Source organism: Lytechinus pictus, chromosome 13 (genome assembly GCF_037042905.1).
Source record: "Lytechinus pictus isolate F3 Inbred chromosome 13, Lp3.0, whole genome shotgun sequence".
Classification (NCBI taxonomy): Eukaryota; Metazoa; Echinodermata; class Echinoidea; order Temnopleuroida; family Toxopneustidae; genus Lytechinus; species Lytechinus pictus.
In genome coordinates this window covers 5,710,155-5,737,133 of record NC_087257.1, presented here as the reverse complement: position 1 = coordinate 5,737,133, position 26,979 = coordinate 5,710,155, and the positions used below count along the sequence as shown (strand labels likewise).

Below are 26,979 nucleotides of genomic sequence, written 5' to 3'. Positions count from 1 at the left end.
GTTTTTCATCAAACTGGTGTTTCTGGTCCAATAAATGGTTTCCAGTAGATTTTTACTGGTTTCCAGTATATGTTTACTGGACCAGTTGAATTTTATCTGGACCAGTAAAAATCAACTGGAGACCAGTTCAAACAATTGCATTCCAGTTGAAGCAAAGTAGTAATACCAGTTAAATTGTTTTTCATCAAACTGGTGTTACTGGTCCAATAAATAATGACTTTATTTCAAGTCAGATCATTTGACGAATTATGGAAAATGAATCTTCCAATTCAGAGAAAGTTATTATGATTCGTTATCATTGTTATCATTCGTTCTTATAATTATCATAATTATTATTATTATTATTATTATTGTTATCATTCTTATTACTGTTATCATTGTTATCGATATTGTAATTATTATTATTAATTATCATAATTATCAAGTATTAACATTATCATTAAAATAATAAATTCCTTTAATTATGATTAAGATCAAAGCAAGATATATTCCTCTGATATAGTCAACTGGTCTAAAGTAATTCATTGTTTGAAATTGAACTGGTCAAGACCAGTAATTCTGATGATGCTGAACACGTGGTTTACCTCATTTGCATATTTCCTATTTTAAACAGAAAAATCAGGATTTAGAATGGAATATCCTTGCAATGGCACTCATTGTTGTTTAAAAACTTTCCAAATGAGTGTGTGAACTAATTTACAATGAAAGTGTGTAATTTCATATATCACACCTAAAATAAAAGCAGAAAGATTAATTTACTAACCATCTTTTCCATCACATTTCACTAACCATGGTATATAACAAACCAAATGCATGTAATAAATTGATCCAGTAAGACCAGTACGAGGACCAGTTAGACCAGTTCGAGGACCAGTTCGAAGACCAGTCAGACCAGTAGAAAATACCAGTAAAGACCAGCTTGATCGGAGACCAGTATGAAGACCAGTGAGACCAGTAACAACCACCAGAAACAAGACCAGTATAAAATTCCAGTATTTCAAGACCAGTTTAATTTTAACTGGACCAGTAAAATTTTAACTGGACCAGTATGACCAGTTAGACCAGTAAACCGATGTTCCAATTTCCAGAGTTACCAGTTAAAATTATACTGGTCTAACTGGTCCAGTGGAACTGGTTTTACCTTCTGGGAATGCCGTAACTTTGTTATTGTCTGATTTTTTCTTCATCTGTTCAAATCATATTATTTTCAGCCTGGAGTAATATTCCTGGGAGGCGTTTATTGTTCATCTGCCAAACCAATGTGGTATTTGAATTAGTTATGAACTACATGTGTATAGAATGGTCAAGAGATATTTATTCATCTCAAGATGTAGATTTTTATGGTAATGTAATATATTCTCAGATTTTTTATCATGTACTGTATTTCCCTGATTGTGCTGTATTTTTCTGTTATAGTATTCCAAGACATTCCACATTCCAGATGATATGTCTGATTTATTTATAGTACAAGTGATTGTATTAAATTATTTTTGAGATAGGATACCATGATATTATTTTTCTGATTCTTGCCTGACCTACCCTCTGTGTCATTGTTTGACAATGATTTTTCATGTATCAACGAGCACGAGAATATTTTAAAAATATCATGACAAAACTAATATGATTTACACGATGGCTTGGGTATACTGTGTGAGGGAGAGGAGGTGGGAGAGGGGGAGAGAGAGACAGAATGAGTAATTAGGAGGAGAGGGAGGGGGCAGGGTAAGGTGAAGTGGAAAATAAAGAAATAATGAGCAAGAGATAATTAGAGATGGAAAAGAAGAAAGACAGATGAAAATGCAAAGGGAATTGAGAGAGAGAGAGTATACGATAAAAGAGGTAGGAGAAATATGACCGGCGCTATATATTCGAGCAGCAGTAGTGGACTGTGAACCGAAGCAGACAAATGATTGGAGGGGCACTGTATTCTTTGTGAACAATGCTGTGCCCCTCCAATGCTTTGTCTCCTCCGGGTCACGGTCCGCCACTGTATGGGAGGAATATAGGGGACAGGGAGAGAGATTGAGAGAAGTAAAAAAAAAAAAAAAAAAAAGATCTGCCTGTGCACCCGAGTGCCTAAGTTGTGTATGTAGGCCCCGGCCTGATGCCCGACCCTGACGGATCATACCACCATACGTACCCATATGCATATACCAGCAGGGTATGCCTCAACCCCGCCCACTTTGTTTGGCCCACTTTACGATCGTTTAGCTAGGTGCGTCGCCGAAGCTCGGGAGTTGTTTCAAAGTTCATGAAAAACCGTATCTTGTGATTTGTATGGTAAGCATAGACTAATATTTTTTATACCTCGACCTTTGTCTTTCTTTTTTTTTCATTCTCTGATTACGGTATGTGTTTATGATTAAATGAATTATTGTAAACGTGCATTTGATTTGGCGTCGATTGGATTTTGTTTGGTCGGTTCTACGGAACTATCCCCTCTCTCTCCCACCCAGAGCTTCGGCACTGCGATCTTACTCATGGCCGCTAGAATGCCGCTTGACATGGCGAAAAGAAGTCTCCAGCTTGCACTTCACTCGAGAGCGATCAGACCTTTTTGGGACAGTCATATTGTAAAGAAAAGTAAGCTCAATGGAGACTACGTTTTGTATTATACTACAAAGAAACAAAATCATTTGTGTAACGACTAACATTAGATCTATTCAGAATGTAAGTAACATTAATTATCATGATTATATTAATAAGGCCAAGGGGCCAATTATTTGCACAAACATGACGAAAGTGACAGTCTGACTCTGAGTCTAACATCAAAATTTTCTGATCAGTCATTCAGTGTTTCATATTTAAAGCTTAACTTACAAAGAGCTGTCTGTAACTTAGTTACAAAAGACACTAGGCCTACCTAATTAGTAATAAAATGGCAATGATGCTGAACAATATATTGATTTTGAGTAAAATTTGACACTAGCCGATAATTTTTTTTTAAATATAGTCTAGATCTAGGCCTAGATCTAAATCTCTAATGTTAGGCCTAACTTGGGTGGGCCAATGGCATTGAGTGTGACACCGAGGCCTATATCTAGATCTAGGCCTACATGTAAATGAAATCATTTTTCTTGTGGGTCTTATCAATATGTGTGGATCTGCATTATGTAATGACAATGTAGTATGTACCGGTATGTTGCATCAAATATGAGATTTTTTTTGCATTGTAATAACTGTCTCATTACTACCACCAAACTATTAAATATTATTCGCAATTCTCTAAAATTGAAATTTGGCTTGTCAGGACACAAAACAACTCGCGTTGCCTAACTTTGCAACTTTTGTAAAAATTTCCTTTTTTTCATTAAATTATACTAAAACCAGCTGAATTTACATTGCTGGCATGGTACATGTACCTGATTGTTGCAACTTGCAAAACCTGCCTGTTTTTCCCCAAACTATTTTTACCTTGAAATATTGTCATGGTAAAATTCTTTGACCTACAGTACAGTACTTGATTTTTTTTTCATTCACTGATTTTGAGTTGATGACCTTGCCTGATTGTTAGTTGATTGTTTGTAAGAAAAGTTTGATCACTTATTACCGTAAAAGGTGTAATTTTTTTTTAATGTGCTTAAAATGTGCACCTCATCAACCAAGTAGCCAAGTCTCCCCTGACCCTCGATAGAGAGGTCTACGACACTTGCCGTTTTGCATCCCACCTCTTTATGAATAATTACAGCGCAAGCTCAACTTTGTCGGGGGGGTCAAATTTACCAACAAGGCTGAGACTCTCCCCCCCCCCCCCCCTATGAGGTGCATGTATGTAGAACTTCAAGTTATAATGCTCATATTTCTAGCTATAGATTTGAAACCACCTAGTATTGCAGTCACTAGACTTCTACTGTCTTTCTTTATTAAACTAAATAGATGAGTTCATACGGTAGACCTATTTTTCCCCCGCATGGCCCCATTTCATAAAAAAAAGATAAAAACTCTTGTTAGTATATATGTAGTTTAGTTTATTAACTCATTCACCCTCCTGGGGTACTGGTAAACAGGAAAACAAAAATGATACAAACTGGAGAGACTAACAGTGTAACTGTAAAACATTTTTTCAATGGAGGAGCCAACCGGGAAGCAGAATTGTCACTGTTGTCATGGTAGTTGACATTTCAGCAAGAGTTACGTGACTATCATATTAAACCTTTAATATGAAATGGGGCCCAGTTGTGCAAAGTTCAAAGTTTTCCCTATCAGAATTAGGTTATTTTTAAACTTAATAAACTGTAGAAATATAGAGAGGTTCATTGTCTTCATTTATCACTATTCATCATACTACAAGAAGACAATGATAACGATTGCTCTGCAGTACTTGATAATAATAGGTCAAGGTACAGACTACTTATAAGGAGATTGATGTATTGATGATCCAATTCAGGTTAAAGAGTGGGCTACTGTAAAGGTTAACATATCTCTCAGACAATATTTCAGAATTTATTTTAAGAATGACTTTCCACTAGAAGATGAATAATGCACGCTCAGATCCTGTAATAATTTACTTGTTAAAGCATATTTTCATGGAGATCCATTTGATTGTAAATTACTATGTTACAACATCCTAGTTAGAAAAAATGCTTTCACTTTGCTGATTATTTGACTTCTAGAATTTTGACTGATCGAGGCAGAAAGTATGTAGTTACAGTGCATTACAATTCTTAAATATGTTTTAATAAACAATTTGGCAAGATAAATATGGTAAGAGGGGATCTCTTCTTTGATTTGAGTCCTAAAACTTAGCAAATCTTTCACGCTTGGCAGATTACAAAAATACCCAGTCGTATCGGTGATGATTTGTGCAGAAACTTGTGTGTGAATCTGAATCCACTCTCCATATAAATCAGGGAAGGAAACTTAACAAAGAATACAAAAGAAATAAAGCCAATCGTCATGAACACTGTCATATTTTTTACCAATCTTGTTTAAATTTTAAATTTTCTGCACAACCTAATTTTGATATGAAAATAACAAACTCTTCTTGCTGATCAATGTATGAAGCCATGAGTTATTTGTCTCACTGTAGAATCATCCCTGAATTTTATGATGATGTAATTAATTTGCCTATGAAGCAAAAATTTTTTTTTCTTGGGTGAATTGTATTTGTTTATTAACTTCATAACTGGTTTATCTTTCAGAGTTCCACTGCGGTCTGGTGCACACCTCTGCCATGGATTCAAGCTCATCTACTCAAAGGGAACACACATTCCAGTATGACGAGGACTTGCCTTCGCTGCCTGTTCCACCACTACAGCAAACCCTCCATAAATACCTACAATCAGGTATTATATACAATGTAGAAGACTAATGTAGCAAAGCATAAAACTTTCATGATTTTTTTGTACATTCAATTCCACATCAAGCCTATACATTTTGTAGGTCTTTGTGGACATCCGGGAGGTAAATTTCTAAATTCCTCCACTGCCAACTCAGCCACTTACCACATGGTCTACCTTCATGTAGTCTAATGCCATTCCGTCCAATCATCACTTCGCCTAATCACCAGTTCGTCCATGATCATTTCATATCAGGACCAGTTGTCGAATATTCGGTTTTTTTTTTCATTCATTTTGCCTAATTAACACTTTGTCTAATTAGACCAAATGGGGTATGGACTAAGTGGCTATTGGACCAACTGGTTATTAGACAAAATGGTGAGGGGACGAAATGGCAATTAGACCATGTGGATATTGGACGAACTGATGGTAGACCAAATGATAGTAGACGAGTTGGCAATTGGACGAATTTGCGTTGGACCAAATGAAAATAAACCATCCGGGACTGTCCCACATCCACCAATTGGGTCTCTTACATGCCGAACCAGCAACTGACTTCGAGTGAAAATATTGCGTGGATGTGATATATGTGCAGTGGTTGATTGTTTTCACCGGCACTGTGACACATGTCCGTGCCATCCTATTATAATAGTCTGTAATCAAGTCCCTTGATTAAATGTTTATTTGTAGTTGATTGCGTCCTCTTTCATGCAACACCCCATTACGATTAATGTTAGGAATACGCATGATATTAGTTTTCTCGGTCCTTTGCCCATTTTCATAATGTTAGAAAACACAATATTTAACATACAAGTGGTGGACATTGCCCATGCATACACTTTGATTTGAATCATAGTCCTTGAGATTGTGTGCTTGAGGGATAACCTTTTTTGCCTTATTTTTCTTTGCTTGTGGAGTCATCTTTTCTATCCATTGTCTTATTCATCCAGAATACCTACATAGTATGTGCATGTATCTTCAGTATTAAAGCAAGCATTGTAATTATAGATTTTTTTTTACAGTGCATTCAAATAATCATTCATCTACTATATAGTATAATGGGTGATTTCAAGTTCGGTGTTGGCCTTGGTGTTTGTGTTGGTGTTAAAATTTTGATTGTTTCCCCTTGCTCCAAAACTTATTCATTTTTTGTGAAACTGATCCAAATCACATTATTGATATCTCAACAACTAGTGAGTGACTTTTCGGGACCATCTTCATCTTATGTTTGGCGTTATAATCGTGTAAAAATTGACCTAACACCAACACCAAAAGGTCAACACTGAACTTGAAATTACCCAGTGTCATTTGCTTTGTCTACAGTAAAACCTTTCCTAACTGAAGAAGAGCTGCAGGAAACAGAGAGGATTGTGGGAGAGTTTGGTCATGGTGTCGGTAAAACACTTCATGCAAAACTTGAGGAGAGAGCCAGTAAGACGAAAAATTGGGTGAGTCATTTGAATTTGCTTCAACTACAATATCTGGTTTGAAATTCATGTTTGTGGGATTCATTGAAAACATTTGTTTGTAACAAAATGAATAATTAAGATCAGGACCTCTTTGCATGAAAGTTACTATTATGGTATATTTGCCATCTAATGGTAACTACCATGGTAACGCTGATCAACAACCAGTAAGAATCAAGGATTTCAGGGAAGTTATTGTTGTTTCTGAAACAGCCTTTGTATGTTGCACGTTCATGCATAATTTGGGGAAGAAATGATTGTTCTATGGAAAGATCTTGGAAGAAAATATTGCATTGATGCCTATTTAAATGCCAAACACACATTGCTTGTTTACAACAAATGATACTTTTTTAAATTGCTTCCTTTTGCCAAGTACGGCAGTAATGTTCACTTCAATTTTAATCCTTGATGTTGATTGGTTGTTGATTATTATTACCAACGTATAGAGGCTTCGATTGATCCAACAAGGCCCTGTTGCATAAAACTTCCCATTGTGGTACATGTAACTTTGCCATCCAATTGTAACTTCCATGAAATCCTTGATTTTGATTGGCTGTTTAGTGTAGTTACCATGGTAGTTGTCATCGCATGGCAAAGTTACCATAATAGTAACTTTAATATGCAAGGGGCCCAAGGTTGTTAACTTTGATTTGCTTCTTCCTTTCTTTCCCTGTTGGTTGGCCTCAATCTTTCTTCTCAAATGGATATGGATTATTTTTTGTGCCCTGTGTAAAATTTTCCCAATTTGTGCTGTAGTACATGTATAGGCATTTGCTCCAGTGTAAAGTGGCCTTGCTCTAAAAACGGTGAAAATTTAAAACCTGATGGTGCATGTAGTTGCCATATGATGGCAAATTTGCCGGTATAGTACCTTCATGCAACTGGGTCCCGCTGGATATTTCATAAAGCTGTTCCTATAAAGTTAAGAGCAACTTTAAGATCGATTGGTGAACCTTTCTTACGGGCCAAACAATCACCAATGAACATGTAAAGGTGAATATCATTTACCACGAGAACAGATCACCAGTCATTCTTAAAGTCACTCTTCACTTGGGAACAGCTTTTTGAAACTGCCCCGCAGTAAAAAAAAAAAGTAAGATAAGATTAAGTAGTCATTATCGAAATACATACAGTTGTTAGAGATTCCCTGCAAATATCCGAGAGATGAATTTACCGGACTATGTCTTGTTGATATTTCATTCCAGCTCGAGGAGTGGTGGGAGGAGAAGGCCTACCTGGAGACGCGCTTGCCTCTCGGGGTTCTTCAGAACCCTTCAGGACCCATCCCCGCCCAGGGTTCCATGTGGCCCCCTAGGGAGGGGTCCCAACTCGAGAGGGGGGCTATCTGCCTCTGGTATCTACTCAGCTTCTACCAACTTATCAGAAAGTAAGCCACAATGAGGCGAGTTGTATAGAATTCACTGTACAATGCCTACACGTACTAAGCCTGTTATATGCAAGCAAATGGGAGGCTGCAGTGCAACATTAGTAACATACGTATTGTGATTAGATTCATGATTGGATCACACATGGGCAATTCAGTAAAATAATCAACCTTTTTTGTACATCCGACCCCTTTTGAGAACATTACAGACTGTCAAAAGAACCAGAAATTAGAAAGATACAGTTTATATGGGGTCGGACGTACATATTTTATGGAATTGCCCAGTTGTTTCTACATTATATAATAGTAAAGGGTAGTTCTGCAAAAACTTTTTGAAATTGAAATAATGTCATGGAAGCCTTTGTGCAGTATGCCTCGCAATGGAGTTCGGAAACTTTTCTTGGAATGCTCCCCAGTGAGTGGAGGAAAGTGCTTATTTTCCATTATGTTGCCAAGCCAGGATCCGATGATTAGGGTGATGATAACCCGAACTGAACTGGATGCCCAATCATGAACTTCCTGGGATCCAAAGTGGATTGATTTTTAGCACTATTTCAAGTATATCATAATTCAGGTAGACATTCATTACAATTTACATTGAATGCACTAGTTAATGCTTAAAATATTAACATAGAAATGTGCATCTGTGAATGTGACTTGGTAACAAATTAAAGACAATGTACATGGTAAATGGTCTTTAACACTCGTTCAAGCAAAATATTTAATTCCCATCATAATGTTACAGTTTTTTGTCTGCACACGACATAAAACCCATCTCGTAGGATTGATTGAAGGCCCTAAGATAAATAATAAATATGCATTATATTTGGTACTACTTTTTTCAGAGAGATGATCCCGGTGGATAAGAACCGTGCAGGGACCCAGATATTCTCCATGAACCAGTTACGAGGCTTGTTCCACAGTTGTCGAGAACCTGGACTGGAAAGGGACACCCTCTTTAGAAACTTCAAAACAGGTGTGTATTTATAAAGAACAATTCTATTAATTTCTTAACTGGAGTGCATGGCTTACATTGTAACACTAATAGTCCCAGGGTATTTTGATTCTTGTCACTTCGGGGGGGGGGGGAGCTGACATGTATTTACATAGTGTTGCACAATTTCTTAAAATCGCACTGTAGATTTATCGCTAAAAATTTCGAGGGGGGGGGGGCTATTCAAGGTCCCCCCCTCCCCGCCAAAAAGTGTAGGGTTATTTTAATCAAATGTTGTGCAATTTCGTAACACGACCGTCGCAAGTGTGGTCTCAACATTTTCACAAAACTTGAAAGAAAAAAGTAAACGAGGGGTGCAAAAAAATATTTGCATGGTAGATTGATTGCTAAAACTTTCGAAGGGGGCTAATTCATGGTCCTCCCCCCCCCCCCCCCCCCCCCCCCGTAAAGAGATAAATGTTGTGTAATTTTGTAACTGCATACTCGGCTTTCGCAAATGTGGTCTCGACATTTTCACAAGACAGGAAAGTAAAAAGTGCCCGTACAGTACATTTATTGTTAAAGATTTTGAGCGGGGGGCTATTTATGGTCCTCCCCCCCCCCCCCTCTTCAAGTAAAGGGTTACAGTAATCCAAGGCCACCAGTCATTGATTCAGTACAAGCCTATTGTTCGGGGAGGAGGATCTGTTGTAATGCCCTCCCCCCTTCTTGAATAGCATGATAGAATGTCTATGCCTTGCCTGCCCAAGAGATTGGTCACCCTCATTTGACTTGAATATTTAAATCTTGAATGACTGAGTAAGAGAGAATTATTGATTAATTTCATCTCTCTTTCTATTAAGAATCTATTTCGTCAAGAAATCTTAGTTTTCTATATTACCAGTGACTCTGCCATGTGTAGCTGGTATGAATAAGAAATGTAGTGGTGTGCTACAACTTATTGATACTTGTTAGTTTGCTCACTGATCTCTCTCCTACTTTTTTTCTTTTTGTTTAATAGAACGAGAGGGACCTTGCCCAACACACGTCCATGTGATATGTAATGGTCATATCTTCAAGATGACCGTCTTTGATCGCAATGGTCAGTTGCTGACAGCATCAGAGATATTCAGGTAAGGACAATTTCCAAGGACTAACATACTTGTACTAGGCAATTATGTTAATGTGTGAACCTAGGATTTTTCCCGTGTTAAAATTTAAAATTATTATTTGCAATCCTGTAGAATATCTACCATATCTCTCTTCGTTTTGCTATTACACCAAGCAACTTTTATTTTTCTCCCTCTTTTTATTTCCCCCCCCCCTCTTTTTATTTTCCCTTTCTAGCCAATTTGCAGCCCTTTAAACAGTTTAATAGAAACAGCAAATTTTGTTCATTTAGACTTCTTCATAGACGTAGGTAAATAAAACTCCAATTAAGTTCATTGTACATAGATTTGCTCACTGTATTACAATGTTTTTGTTTCATTTGGTTTTGTTTGTTTTAGTGGTTAACTTTGCCTGTATGTTTTTAGAGGTTCTTTTCTTTCTTGCAGGCAGATGTCCTATATCAAGGAATTGAGCAAGGAGAGGGGGCAATGCATTGGTGCTCTCACTGCGGATGATAGACCCACATATGCAAAGGTATGTTTGTTACCACCATTCAGTGTTATGCATTTTTGTATTCACATTTTATTTTCTTTATAACTGCCATTTTGAGGCTGATTTGGGAAGCAAAAATATCATGGTAGTTTCAATAGTTTATTTATGAGGTCAGTGCATTATTGGTTCAAATGAGTGGAATATTTTTGGTCACATGAAGAAAATCCATCCAATATCATTGTCATTTTATAATGATCATTGTTCATTAGACTGTGCAATGTGGCACGGTTTACTTCCAATACATCTAATGCCAATTTGTCCTATTGTCAACTAGTCTACTGTCTTTCAGTCTACCATCAGTTCATCCTTATCCACATGGTCTAATTGCCAATTCGTCCACTCACCATTTCGTTTAATATTCAGTTGGTCCAATAGCCATTTAGTCTATATACCATTTGGTCTAATTGGGCTAAGTGTTAATTGTGCAAAATGAATGAAAATGAAATGGATATTAGACCAACTGGTTATGAGACAAAATGGTGATTAGACGAAGTGGTGATTGGACCAAATGGTTATTGGACCAAATGGTTGTTAGACTAAATGTTGATGGACGGAATGGTATTAGACTAAATGAAAGTAGACCATGTGGTGAGTGGACGAGCTGGCAGTTGACGAATTGGCAATTTACTTCTGGCACATTATTACCTATATACGAGGTGTTTTTCCTTGGCAATCATTTTCCTTATTTGCAGTCAATATCATACCATATTTTCTCTGTTCCTTGTTTCCCATTGACTGTGTATAAATTCTGCAGAGGACAATATTCATGACAACTGGTTGGAACCAGTCTTCGACAGAATGCAGTAAAGATAATGCTATAGTGTTAAAAAATTCTTTGTAATTAATTCCCAGGCCTTCGAGCATCTGGTATCATTAGACCCTGCCAACAGAGCTCACATTGAGACGATCAAGAGTAGTATCGTAGGCTGTATCATAGACGATGGTCACCCACAGACAATGGCTCAGGTAAAATAATAGAACGCTATCTGGTCAGTTCAAACCAGTACAAACCGGTCTAATCCAGTACAATCGCTTAGGTAACAATTCAATATCATTTAGTCCAAACCAGTTTAAACCAGTAAAATCCACTACTATGGCTCAGGTGACAAATGGAATACCAGCTGGACCAAGCCAGTACAAACCAGTAAAATACAGTACAATGGCACCAGTTCTGTAATATGCAACACCATCCAGTCCTAGCCAGTACAAACCAGTAAAATTCAGTACAATGGATCAGGCAACCAAAGTGCAAAATCACATGGTCCAAAGTACAACATATTGCAAAACTTTAGAATAATATGCTCTCTATACTCGGTTAGTCCCAAAAGATCATTTGAATTTCATGGCAACATGCCAAAACCGAGGTGTGTTGCAGACGTTGCATCTGAAAATGTACGAGATGTGGATTCCAGTCCTTCCCCTCCAAGTATTTTAGAGGATTAATACACACGAAATGGAATGGGATTCCAATTTCAGCATCTTTTAAAACTAGCATGACCTTTAAAGGTAAATGCTAGTTTTGGTAACGATATCAAAATGAGTTCGTACAGAATCCAATGAAATGACCACCAAAGTGTCTGTTTGTATAAATAAAACGCATGTGCCAAAGGATTCTGGAAGAAATTGTGTAATTGCTGAGAAATCAGCAAATAAACACAGGATTCGGGTAGAGCGTCGGGCCCGACGCTCAAAGCAATAATTATACACAGTCCCACGTGCGCTTATCTGTGTTGGGGAAGTTCAGTCCGAACATTTTTCAGCGTAGATTTCAAGATTTCACAAAGTTCAGTTTATGTAACTGTACCAGATCTAGATCCTCGATGATATACTGACAATTAAGCCTGGTTTTACAGACTTTCTCATGAAATCAGTGTTTACTGCAACTACTGGAATTTATCTTTAAACAAATCTCTATTCCTGTAGACCTGTGCACATGGAATAGCGGGACCATCACCACACAACAGATGGTTTGACAAGGGATACTCCACAGTCATGACTGCTAATGGATGTGCCTGCTCAAATCTAGATGTAAGTGTGTTAGCCATCAAGGCCCTCAAAAGGTATTATCATTGACAAATTGCATTGGAAACTTAAGAGATTTGCCATGTATTGACGGTTGTTTCCGGAAATCAAAATAACAATTTTACTGTTGAATGGTCTGAATGTCAGATTGTCTTTTATGATGATCTTCATGAAACAAGGAACAGGTAGCCATGATGTTATTTAAAACCAAGTTCTACGCAATCACTGACTCAAGACATTCAACACTGCTAATCGAGCAAAAAAATTTTGGAGTGCATGGCTTAACCCTTATAGTCCCAGGGGGCCATTTCATAAAGCTGTTCGTAAGTTAAGAGCGACTTTAAGAACGACTGGTGAACCTTTCTTGCGTGCCATACCATCGCAAATGAATATACCATATACCACAAGAAAGGATCACCAGTTGTTCTTAAAGTCGCTCTTAACTTACGAACAGCTCTATGAAGCACCCACCAGGGTATTTTGATTTGTCACTTCTGGGGGGGGGGGCATTTTTCATAACCTACGGCGTAAACCTGCAACGTTGGATTGAGTGGCTTTACTTTGCATTGAATGGAGATTTTCCTGGTCTCATTTTTTGGCACTTTGGAAATTGCATGGAGCCCCTGTGTAGCCACTTCAGTTCCGAAAACTGTTCTCCCTGCTATTATTATTACCCAGCTAACCTAGGCTACCTATTCAGGTGCAAACAGCTTTTTGAGGAATTGCTTCCTGCCGTTACCCATTTACCTCACCTGGGTCGAGTGCAGCACACTATGGATGAATTCCTTGCTGAAGGAAATTACGCCATGGCTGGGATTTGAACCCACGACCCTCTGTTTCAAAGTCCGGAGACTAATCCAATGGGCCACGACGCTCCAAACATCAGATCCGATGCATGAGAAATTTCCCCTTGAGACAGAATACCAAGACATTTATAGCATCTGAGACCAAGGCCATACAGAACACACAATTCACTGTCTCAAAGACATGTCTTAAGTCAGTCGTACATACCCCGTCTGTGGCCAAGACAGACTCAACGGACTAGGGTTATAATATATTTTCTAAAGTGCTCAAGACTTGCTAACCTGGGCCCATTTCATACAGAATTGCTAGTATATCAAGTCTTGCTGGAATGTCAACTACCATCATGACAATGGGCGATTCCACACTAGAACTTCAAAAATATCATAAATTTCAACATGCTTTCAATAAGTCATAAGTAGTGTAATATTTTACTATGATACCTAAATTTTATGAAAATTATGAGTTTTAACCAAAAGTTGAGTCAGATATAGTTTTTTTTTGGGGTAACAATGGAATTTTCAATTTCCAATAACTTTGCTAATTAAATAGTCAAGTACAAACACTGCCTGAAACAATTATTGGCAAAGCACGAGAAGATTGAAAATATTGCAGGTCATTGGAATAAAGTATCATTGATGGTTCCAAATAACATCTACAACATTTTCATGATCCATAATAGGGGCAGCGCTGAATTTTCCAAACCTATTTTTGGCAATGTCCCGTACGACACATGAAAATGCAAAAGTTTTTCCTACAATTTTATTTTTGATGATGCAATTTCACAATATCAGTTTCTCTTTCTTTGACCCATGGGTGATCGATTTATCCCATAAGGATCTAATCACTGCCCTTCATTTTTCAATAATTGTCCTATTAAAAGTTGTCCCGTACGACACAATATATAATGCATTTAATTGCAGGATTTGGATTCAGAAACTGTAAGTAGTAGGCCTATTTTAATTCAAGTAATTGATTTTACATAAAGTGAACTAAAAAAAATATGTTTTTTTTATCTCCATAGAACATGAAATAGGTGATTCTAACCATTTTAATTGATTTCATGTAGGTGTATTCTTTTGTGAATCCCTTCAGCTAAACTGGTGATTTTCACTGGTCAGAGCAGGTTAATTTCACGAAAAGAAAACCTTTATAATTGATTCACCCTAACCTGGAAGATGACTTCCTCTTGCATGCTAATTAGGAATTATTATAAGATGTAAAAAAAAAATTACATATCAATCAACTATTTGGACTTCCCTTGATGATCACTATTTTTTTTATATACGGTATTGAAACTCCTTACTTTTTTCAAGTTGTAAAAAAAAAATCTGGAAAATAAGACAAACCATATGGTTTCATGAAATGCAGAAAGGTTTGAAAAAGTAGAACCGCATTTCTTTAGAAAAAAATATTTTGTGGAATTACAAGTGAAAGTTGTGATATATGTCATATATATACATTTTATATGAAAAATTATAACATTTTAGCCCCATAATTTACACAAACAGTTTCATTCATTCATTGTTTAAATAGTGTATTGGAAATCATAAATTAATTCACTAAAATATAATTTCACACAAAACCTCAAGTTTTTTAGATCGTAAAAATGCTGTGAACCCTTGTACATTTCCCAACATGAAAAAAAAATGTTAGCATATTGCTCCCGATTGTATATATTGAGGTTACTTAATTATATTGTCCTGAATGACTACTTATTAACAGACTTTTCATTAAAAAGGACGAATTTAGGGGCAATGCTCCCCTTCTGATAAAAAGTTCATTGTTTTATTCAGGCTGCCCAGTACAACACGCGAGTGCCTGTACAACACACAAGTGTCCCGTACGACACACAAGTGTCCCGTACGACACAGAAGTGTCCCGTACTACACATTATTTTGTTTATGATATATTGACAGAAATATTCAGCCAATAGCGGTTTTTAACATAATGAATGTCTTTAGTTTGATAGGATTATCATTATCATCAGCCAAATAAAGTGATTGAAGAAGTCAAAGAGACATAAAGTAAGAAAGTTTGGCTTCAATTTAGAGATGTCCCGTACGACACATTTTGAGTGTCCCGTACGCCACAATGTTCTCGAAAATTGTAATTTGCTTTATTTATTCATGAATGTTTATTTTGCTTTCTTTCATAGATGTGTTTATTCTTGGGTAATTGAATATGAATTTGAGTTCAGTTTCTATGAAAATTATCTGTCCAACTCACAGACTTTAGAGTACAAACTTGAGGTTTCGAAAAAAGCCACCTTTTCTGCGTCCGTACGACACATTACTATTTTAAATCTGTATTATACAGGATGTGAATTCAAGTCATGTTAAGTCTTGGTTTTTCTAACACTGGTAGTACTTGATGATCACCTTTAGTTACTGGAATATTTTTGTTTTTCTTGTAAAAAAAACTGTCAAATGTTCTCTAAATGTCCCGTACGACACGTATGGAATCACCCCAATCGTGAAAATTCAGATTTTGGGGTTGGGTCTTCCAATGAAAGGTGGTATTCCAGCAAGAATTGCTATCATAGAAACTTTTTAACGAAATTGGGGCCCAGGGGAGTGTTTCAAGTTGTCAGATCTGACAACTTTCCTTGATTTTGATTGGCTGAGAGCCACTGTAACTATAGTAACTGTCGGATAAAACAGGACTTGTTGGCAAAAAACATCCGACAAGTCCTCTCATGAAATGCTACCTCGATAAGCACTTTATGAAAGCAGAACATTATTGTGATTATCTCTTTTCTTTCATTACAGCATGCTCCGTTCGATGGGATGGTGGTGGTAGTCTTATCCATGTTTATTCATCAGAAGATGTTGAAGGATGGTGGCGACATGCCTGTAAGTGATTATTATACATCACATATATAGATTCTTACGGTACAAATTTTACGTGTGAAAGACTTGACCTCTTTTGGGGAGCAGAGCTTACGTGTCCTTTCAAGCACTTCCGTAGATAACACAATTGTCATGCACTCATCGTATCGATGCAGTGCTTTGATTGACAAGTCACCAAGGACACATACCGCCTTCGCTCGGGAATTTGAATTCAACTCACAGTTTTCGAGTGAGCATGTGAAGGTCTGATGATTCCAAAGACGAATTGCAATCATGAATACAATGATGATTCAAGATTCATGTGTGAAAAGGCCCCTATACTTCTAGCCTTATTATTCCTTGAAAGTCCTATTAATACTTTTGATCTATTTTGGTTATTTGGTCAATACTATGTCTACAAATCGTGCATTGTATAAAACAAATATTCAATGTTTTGTCATCCATGCAACTGTTCAAATATTACATTCAGTCATTTTAAGCAGTCTATTCAACTCTGCTTCACGTCATTGAATAGATTCTTCCAACTTGCCCACTCATGTTATATTCAGAGCGATCGCACTCATAAACATGGAATATTTGCATACTTTCGAGTTGATCAGGTTGATGCATGTTAAATGCTATTGAATGTTGCTTGATGAGATTACTTTCATCTTGCTTTAAAACTCGATCAGCTTTCTCTCCTCTCTTACATTCTTTATTTCCTCCATCTCTGTCTAAAAGGGCAAGCATACTGTCAGACCTGACATTGCCATGCCGATAGAGATGATCTTCACTGTCGATCAGAAGGTTCAAGATGACATTCAACATGCGACAGAGACATATCATAAACTGGTAGGGTATTGTATTCATACATTCCTGGTTATCATAACCATGTTCCTGCTAGAAGAGGAAGGCAATACTATCAAGTAAATAATGTCTTAAAGCTTTGAGTTTGAACGGTGAAAAGATTTTGGTCAGCCAGAATTCTTTCTGAAGTCGGCCATGATTCTTTTTCAATTAAATTCAATTTATTTATAAGGTAAAAATCACATGAGTTGATACATTCATTGTAAAATGTTAGGATCAAGCACCCTAGGAAACTTCTAAAATACAAAATACAATTATTATGATTTACAGTGTAATAACTAAGGGATGGATGGGATGGTCACACTCATTAGAAGAGGTGGGTTTTTATGAGGGACTAAAGGCCACCGCACACCTTACGACCCGACTGGTCGGCAACTGGGTGAGGGGAAATGAATCGCAAGGTAGTCATAAGCCTCGACACCGCACACCTTGCGATCCGATCTGCGACTTACGCATGCGCTTTTTGCTTTTGGGCATAGCAACTGAGAAAGTGTGCTTACTACTGCATATGCGCGTTGTTTATCATATACGCATCGTGCAACTCTACAGTCTGATTGGCTGGAAGTTGGATTGAGCTTGCGATCCAGTCATAAGGATTTGACATGTCAAATCCTTCCGATTTTCCTTGCGACTTGTCTCTGACCGGTCTGCGACGCACAAGCTGACAAGAGCCGTGACGTCACATCTTCCCTCACTCAGTCGCAAGCCAGTCGCTGACCAGTCGGGTCGTAAGGTGTGCGGTGGCCTTTAGAGTTAAACACTTCTAACGGTGGACAGATTGATTGAACACCCCTTTTGTTTGTTTCCAATTCCAGGCTTCCAATTTTGATGTTCTATGCAGTTCTTATAATCAGTTTGGCAAAGATTTCATGAAGAAACACAAGATGCACCCCGATGCAACGATACAGCTGGCACTCCAACTTGCATACTATACAGCTACTGGGAAGTAAGAATCGAGCCAGTGGTTGCATTTAATAATATATAATAATTTCATTTTGATAATAATATACAAGTTTATATATCGCTTTATACAAATGTTTTAAGCGCTGCATACTATTACCCAGGCTTTAGCACGGCCATCCTGATCGGACGCTCGAGCATTCAAGGAATTCGTTTCTACCGGGTACCCCTTTACTACACCTGGGTGGAGAGTTGCATATGTAGATAAACGCCTTGCCAAAGGACGCGAGTGCTGCGGTGGGATTTGAACCCCAGACCTTGTGGTTCTAAGTCTGGAGACTTATCCACTGATCCACAACACCTCTACATTTAATAATGGGAGCTATTTGATGATGATTCAAGAACTAGTTTTACAGCAGAATTTTGAGGAATGACAATGAGAAATGAAATAATGATATTCATAATATACATGTATAAAACTGTTGCTTGTATAGAGCATGATCAATGAAAACTGCTCTTTGCTCTTTACATGCAGCTGGCCTTTATTACACTACAACAAAGATGATTATGTCCTTAGATTTATTTGTGATGACACCACTGATGTAGGAGACCATAGATACACTGGCAAACTATTCCACAAATCAAAGAAAGCTTTTTTCAATTCAAGGTTTACTCAGGTTTATTGTTACCCTGTTATTATAGGTCTAGATATAGTAAACCCAGACCTAGCTTTAATGTACAACAACGAAAAAATGTAAGGTACAAAGAAATGTAAGTCGATACTCCCCCAAGTCTTCATACGAACTTAGCTTTAAAATTTGATCTTGTTGGATATACTTCTTACTCCCCCATCCAAAAAAAAACAAGCATCCATACCAGGGCCCTGTCATATAGGGAGTTGCGATTGATCCAGTCAACCTCAACTATATGGAAATCGATCAATGATTTAATTATTTGTGCAGGAAATTTGTACAATGTTTTTCATAAACAAACAGGAGTACACTGAATTGTCAAGACAATGTACGTGTATGAGTATGCATCATATCGAGAAAACATTTTGAATAAACATACATGTACTTTTAGAAGTGTGGCATTGCTGGCTTTTTATAGTTTTGGTTGATCGGATCAATCGCAACTCCTAGAGAGACGGGGCCCAGAGGGACCTACAAGAAACAGTTTCATGAAGCACCCAAAGATTCTGATTGATAATTTGCGTGAAAGTCTTAGTGTCATTGCAAAATTTGAACAGCATACTTTCCAAGATAAACAGTCCAAAGACATACTCAACCAGTGATATCTTTGTCAATGCTATTTATATTTTGACTAGAACCGGAAATTTTGAAGGAACAAGATGTATTATTGTTTTCCGTAAATGCTTTTTCAGACCTGGAGCAGCATATGAAACGGCAACAACTCGTCAGTTCTATCACGGACGAACAGACACAATGAGATCGTGTACCATGGAGGCTATTGATTGGTGTAAAGCTATGCTGGATAGCAAGGCAGAGGTAAATATTGGATGGAGAGAGAGAGAGAGAGATGGGAGGGAGAGAGAGGGTTTAGTGGGGATGATGCAAAAGAAAGATTAGTCCAAGATGGGGAGATCACAAAGAAGTTGAAGAAACAAAGAAGAAGAGGGAAAATGGTAGAGGGAGAAGAACAAGGGGAAGAGAAGGCGGCAGAAGAACAAGAAGAGGAGGAGGAAGAAGGAGGAGGGGAAGAAAAGGGAAGGAGGAGAAGAAGAGCAATGGAGGAGTAGAGGAGGAAGAAGAGTAGAGGGAGGAGGAGGAGGAGAGGGAAAAAAAGAGGAGGAGAATAAAAAGATATAGGTGCAGAGAGACTGTTATTCCCTAATTTATGAATGACAATTCCCACTTTTCACCTCTCAGAGTTCACACCAGCTATCTCTGTTGCGAAGAGCCCATGACAAACACAATTCCCTGATGGCCGAAGCTGCCAGCGGTCAAGGAATAGACCGTCATCTTCTCGGCCTCTACATTCTCTCTCAAGAGTTGGGATTACCAGTACCCGACCTATTCACTGATAAAGCCTATACTCTCAGGTGAGGCTGTGCTATTTACAGAGCCGCAACCACTATGAAAAACTAATAATTCTGACAAATTTGATCACAAATAGGCATGCATACATTGAATACAGTGATTGTGATCTCACATATTCAGTCGAAGTTTTGTTTTTTAGTAAAACTGAATATTTTTTATACAAAAAAAAATTTGGGAGATTGCATCAGATCACTCTGCATATTAATGGAGTTATGCATATAACTTTTTCACCAAAATGATACATTAAAAAACAGAGAGTAAGAAAAAAATAGAACATTTTTATTATTGAAATGTCATCACATTTTTATTCCTCATCTGATTTTGATGAAAATGTCGGCGTTTTTTTTTCTGTCTAATTTGAATCGATCTGTTCAATTGTGCTATTTTTAGCCCATTCAGTCTGAAATACCTCTTTAAGGGAATCAATTATGAGTTTTGCATTCAACCTGTTTAATGCTGTGATTTTTTTGGCAGTGGTGGAGGCGGTAATTTTACCTTGTCGACCAGTACCCTTGGTTATACACCTATCCTTGGATCTATAGCGCCAATGAGAAATGATGGATATATGTGCTGCTATAGGATAGGAAAAGATGAGTAAGTAATATCTAACAATCAATTGGTAATAGTAGTAATATATATATCTAAAAATATAGACTATTACAGTTTTCATGATGATGATGATAATGGTAATGATGATGATAATGGTAATGATGATGCATGATGATGATGTTGATGTTGATGATGATGATGGTGATGATGATGGTGATGATGATGGTGATGATGATGGTGATGATGATGATGATGATGGTGATGATGATGATGATAGTGATGGTGGTGATGATGGTGATGATGATGATGATGATGGTGATGATGATGCATGATGATGATGATGATGTTGATGGTGATGATGATGGTGATGATGATGGTGATGATGATGGTGATGATGATGATGATGATGGTGATGATGATGATGATAGTGATGGTGGTGATGATGATAATGGTGATGATGATGATGATGATGATGATAATAATAGTAATGTTGACTATATTGTTGATAATAATTAAATATAATTATACAGATAATGATGATAATGAGAAAGGTAATAATGATATTAGTGATAAAGCTGTGTGTATTTAGACAGGATGTATACAATGCACATTTTATCTGTTGAGTCTTAAAAAAAATTATTAAAACCTTTCTTTTTACTTCTTAATTTTCTTTATGCGCCTTGAGCACTCGACAGACTGGATTTGGCGCTTTATAAGCCACATGTATTATTATTATTAGTAGTAGTAGTAGTAGTAGTATTATTAGTATTAGTATTATTATTATTATTAGTATGATTATTATCATTTTTATCATTATTATTAATTATTACTATTATTATTATTACATGTATTTATTATTATGATTATTATTACATGTATTATCATTATTATTGACATAAACATTTCTAGTATACCTGTAGCTTCTAATATGCCATGATATATTCTTGCTAGTTAAAAGTGATCATTTTCTTGAGGTATAGTGTGTTTTTCTCTCTTTTTTCGTCTTGTTTATCATCATCCAGACTTCAGTTTACTGTAAGTGCCTTCAAGAACTGTGCCGAGACCGACACCCACCAATTATTCCGTGAAATTACCTTGGCTCTGAATAAGATTGGAAACCTGCTCCTCAATGCCAAACTTTAATATCATCTTCATCATCTTTATCATCATCATATCATCATCACCATCTTCATCACTGCCACCACCACCATCTTCATCATAATCACCATCATCATCGGCATCACTGTTATGTTCACCAATACCCACCTATTTTATGGTGAGGTCATCTTAGCCATCTCAGCTCTCATCACAGATTGGAAAGTTTATTCCTTTCTGCAAAATTCTTAAAGCGACAGCTGCGTCTGGTCCAGTAGTTAAGTATATCTCTGTTTTTCAAATGATCAATGTAAGTGATGTTACAATTTCTACTTGGCCAATGCCAATCAAGTAAAGTCTTGCTCCCAAGGTAAACAGATACCTTCAAACCATGATAAACATTCAATGCCTAATTCTATTAAAAGTCAAACCAGAACAACATTATCAGTAATTTGAGAAATTCTAATAAATATTTGGACTGACATTTTTTACTTTATTCAAACATTCTTGCAATCGTATTTGCTTTCTAAACCAACTTTGTGTACCCTTCATATTGAAAAAAAAATGAAAATCAATATTATATTGTTTTAAATAAACATGAAATGAAATACTCAAAAAATTTGCTTTGCCCAATTGATCGTGGGCCCAGCAGCTGCTGAGCAGTGCCAGATCGACAAGGCTCTATCCCTTTAATCGTTGACCGCCAAACAGGGTAGCAGCAACTCCCATCTTTTAACGTCTTTTGGTCTGATGCGGCCGGGTTTTGAACTCCTGACCTCCCGGTTGTGAGACAGATGCTCTACCAACTGAGCCAATGCACCAGTGTGGTATTACTTATAAATATACTAAACTAGACAAAAAACAATGTTTTCCAATATGAATACAATACAAATTAGATGGATGCACTTGAAAGTACACAAAAGATATGTGCTTTCATCAGTAATCCCTTCATTCTTACATTTGGTAAGGATTTAATTTTCATGCTAAGCATTTGGTGCGTTGAATTATGATATGATGATTGTGAATAATGTAGGTTCCCTTTGAAATAATTCCTTTTTGTAAGATCTTAAGGTATACTTGAACCATCTTTGATTATATGCTCCCCTTTGTTTTTTACCTTCTAATTTTTTGTTTTCCTCTTCCTCTTCGTGATGATACCACCTTATATGCGCTATGTAAGCAATGTTTATTAGTATCATTAATATGTGTACAATTGTAATTCTTGAAATACCTCATTACTTAATGCTTATCGATCAACTCTCAGGTATTTCATTTTGTATCAATTTTGTCATGATTTTTCTGAATATTGAAACTGAAATCGCTTTCTGGAAAATTTTCATAAAAGCCAGAAGCCAAGACATGTGATCTATATGTATAGCTTTTTCAAAAGATGTTGTTTTTTATGAATTTTGTGAATACCTTGAATTGCCTTTTACTTGTAAGTTAGATGTACAGTGTATCAGTAAATAGCGATGGATATTTTTCATTTAGCCAATAGTCAAGATGTGATGTTATCTTTAGCTTTTTCAAATGATTTTTTTCATGAATTTATTTTTGCCTTTTTGCCTTTTACGTGTAAGTTACATATATCAGATTATTAATTCTTTGGAATATATATGAAAGCAGTACTACACATATTATGTAGTTGTGTTAGAAATATTAATAGGTATTAAATGAAAAAATATGAATACATTTTTGTTATTAACATATAATTTTCAAATTTCTGGACATCATGTGGTGCACCCTTCCCCTACACTCAACATCAGGTAAATATCAGTGCATGTATATTAAAATATTTTGTTTAACCAATTAGGTACGATAACCAGTTCATCTCTGTACAAAGTCTATTTGAATTTGAAAAATTCAGTAGTCACTGGGTTAAGTTAATTTTTTCCTAATGTAATCATGGTCTACAACATTACCGATATCTTGTAATTTTGTAATTTATCATGAAAAGCAGATTTCAGCCATTCAAGACAATGAATATTCATTTTATTGACAGTCCTAAATGTATTTGCTAAGTAAGTTCATGTAAGCTCATCTCTAATTGTGTATCTGTTATGTGTCATAACAAAATCAATTCTTGTTGAATTAAAGTTGTCAAGGTATTCAATATTTGATAGCTGAAATAAACACAGGGTTAATTTAGTGGTACTTGTGCGTCGGTATTATGCAAATGCTACTTAATGTAATATTTCTATTACAGTGCCGCATATTTCTTGTCTTTTCCCGGCTAAGTAATCAAGTAATGAATGGTAGACTCTCTCTGCCTCACCAAACAATTGCTTGCAACTTGCACAAATTAAACATTTTGATGAAAATGGCCCAGAATATTGTACCAAACTACACAGAGTAAGATGTTTGTTTCATGCTTTGTGGGTAAAGTACCGTTTTTGATTATCAAACATCAAGTTCGAATGCTTAGAGTATATTATGTTCCTTTTTTTGTATCCATTTGCCAATATTTCTCGGAGAAAAAAAATGCTGCAATAACGTATTGCATTAACTGTTGAACATTTCATTGCAAGACTAAGCATGAAATATAATTTTACTTTTTTTTAAAGCACAGCAAGATATTTTAACAAAGACATTAAGAGTTATTGGTCATTTAGATGAAATGTATAGTGGAGAATATATTCTGTGTTAGATGACCAGTACATACTTTCTTGTGTACATGTACAACAAGTTAGAAAATTATCGCTTTTTAAAATTTTTAATCTGTATCTGGTTTGTCATAACCCCCCCCCCCCCCCTTCCCCTAAAAAAAATCAAATGATCAAATCATTATAGTTTAAATGTTTATTTATGTGCATTTTGTTATCTTTTCTTTGGTAAAGAAAAAAAATTACTGCTACCCCGGCCTTCCATGTACTTGACACAGGGAGGTTAAGTTGTGCAAATCCTCTGTAGTTTGTGGCTATTTTAAAATCTATCCTTTCATTGATATGTTTGTATATGATGAGATATGAATATATATATTTTTGATATTTTTCCAGTTAATTTTCATGGAAATCATATGAAATTAATAAACCAAATCTTCAAAATGTACATTTGTTGTAAATGTAATTGTTTGTATGGAGGGGGATAAACCAATGGAAGACTAGTATGTATTAATATGAGGATTTCGGTTCCATACTTCCATTGTATGTGTGTGGGGGTGCAGGTGAGGTGTGTGTGGGTGAAGGTGGTTGTGTCTGTGTCTACATGTAAAGAATAGGAAATCTGATGATAGCGAATAAGGAGAAAAGTACGCAAGTGACAGAGAAAGAGCCTGAGGGAGGTGAAATAAATGAAAAAATTAAAATATTAAAGGCCAAGTCTACCCCCAAAAAGAAATTTGATATGAAAATAGAGTGAAAGTCCAACAAGAATTTAAAACTGCAAATTTCATGAAAGCTTGATTGTAAAATAAAAAGCTAGTTGTGACATTTTCAAGTTTTGCTTAATATAGGGATACTCCGGGCTGAAGATATCTAAATATCTAAATAAATAGAGTAAAATTCACAGAGCAAAATGCTGAAAATTTCATTAAAATCGGATAACAACAAAGTTATTGAATTTTAAAGATATGTGAAACCGTTCTAGGCATGTCTTCATGAATATTTATTAGGTGGGCTTATGATGTTACATCCCCACTTTCCTTTTTCTTATGTTATTACATGAAATCATAAATGTTTCATTTTTACATACTTGCGTAAATGATGTGTCTCCATTATGATGAAATAAGTTGCGGCAATAATAACTAATGCACTTAATCACATATGACATCACCACCCACCTAATGAATATTCAAAGCATGCCTAGAACAGTAGAACTGTTTCACCGGAATAATGCAAATCTTTAAAATTCAATAACTTTGTTTTCTGTCATCCGACTTTCATCAAATTTTCAGCATTTTGCTTTGTAAATATTACTCTATTTATTGAGATACAAATATTTCCAGCCTGGACCATCCCTTTAAGGAGTGCAAACAATCCCCCTTTCTCTCTCTCCCATTCTCTTTTCATACTCTGTTTTTCTCTCGCCCTTTACTCTTTAACTATCGGTATCATCACTTTGAATTAATACTCTGTTCACTTATTAATCTCTGCTGTATGTCATTCAATAGTGTCAAAGACGGGTGTGTAGAAGTGTCTTATCTTGTAAATCTACTTAGGAATATCATTCTCCGTATTTAAACAGTTTTTTTTCAAAGGGATGAAAATAATATGATAATGATAATTGATATAAATGCAACACAATCAGGACAAGAAACGAAGATAACACAAGTTTATGTATGCAAATAGAACGAGACGTTCATAGTCCATTTATTCATTATTGACATACATGTTTCTGCATAATACATGCATGCACATTTATTGCAAAATTATTCATTATAACGAGTGGGTACCCTGTTTGATCAAGAGCATTTATAACCTGGAGATATTTTCTTGAAACGTTCATCTGAGGTATGTAGACTGTATATGATTAAGAACCAAAAACATTTCATGACTCATTTACCAGATATAGTGTTTAGCTCCAGAAAGTTACCTCCAGGGGCTTCGCTAGGCCTGATCCGAGGGGGGGGGGTGTGTCGAGGCCCCGATTACCGACGTCCGGCAACCATGAGTCATGGTAGAGTTCCTCATTCTCCTTGGTCACATTTTCTGTCGTCATATCCAGAGGCAGCCCAGCTTTCATATCAATGGGGGGGGGGGGCGAAAAATATTTTCATTTACATTTTCCCCGTCGTGGCCGCCAACATCTGATTATTTTTTCTTTTTAATTTTAGGAGTTAGTCCTAACAAAATTTTCATTCTTATAGAAACAAGATAAGGCATTTCATGTGGCCTGAATATAAAATTACCATGAGAGCGCGCGAAGCGCGAGCTCGAATGTTTGGATACTTTAAATATTTAGACTTGAAAATCTAACATTTTGAGCAGCTTTTGTAATCATAATCTAAATGCGTATCTCAGTAAACGATCCAATGCAAGCGCGAAGCGCGAGCTGAAATTTTCAATATACTTGACTGCAAAAAGGCCTGTTCAAGACTGTTTGCAAGATTCATGAAAAGAATACATATCTCACCAAACAAAAAAATGCGAGCGCGAAGCGGGAGCTGAAAAAGTTTTCTATTGAGACCTGAA

The 26,979-nt window shown here is 36.4% G+C and overlaps 1 protein-coding gene across 2 annotated transcripts; it reads left to right on the top strand.

Annotated features, from left to right (window-relative positions):
• Positions 1-1,850: 1,850 nt before the first annotated feature.
• Positions 1,851-24,897, top strand: LOC129274801 (peroxisomal carnitine O-octanoyltransferase-like). 2 transcript variants are annotated; one of them, XM_064108548.1, is made up of 17 exons: positions 1,851-2,280; positions 2,457-2,583; positions 5,142-5,285; positions 6,603-6,727; positions 7,951-8,132; positions 8,975-9,105; positions 10,085-10,196; positions 10,620-10,707; positions 11,578-11,691; positions 12,649-12,753; positions 16,320-16,403; positions 17,121-17,231; positions 18,062-18,192; positions 19,531-19,654; positions 20,036-20,208; positions 20,681-20,800; positions 21,778-24,897. In XM_064108548.1, the coding sequence occupies exons 1-17, from the start codon at positions 2,278-2,280 to the stop codon at positions 21,896-21,898; spliced, it is 1,995 nt and encodes a 664-aa protein (XP_063964618.1). In that variant the 5' UTR covers positions 1,851-2,277; the 3' UTR covers positions 21,899-24,897. The 2 variants fall into 2 exon arrangements, with proteins under 2 accessions (XP_063964618.1, XP_063964619.1); XM_064108549.1 differs by lacking the exon at positions 2,457-2,583 and having other exon boundaries at positions 1,966-2,280.
• Positions 24,898-26,979: the final 2,082 nt, after the last annotated feature.

Coding starts and splice junctions, on each gene's coding strand:
- LOC129274801 (XM_064108548.1), top strand. Junction 6,728..7,950: donor CCAGTAAGACGAAAAATTGG/GTGAGTCATTTG, acceptor ATTTCATTCCAG/CTCGAGGAGTGGTGGGAGGA. Junction 17,232..18,061: donor CAGAGACATATCATAAACTG/GTAGGGTATTGT, acceptor TTCCAATTCCAG/GCTTCCAATTTTGATGTTCT.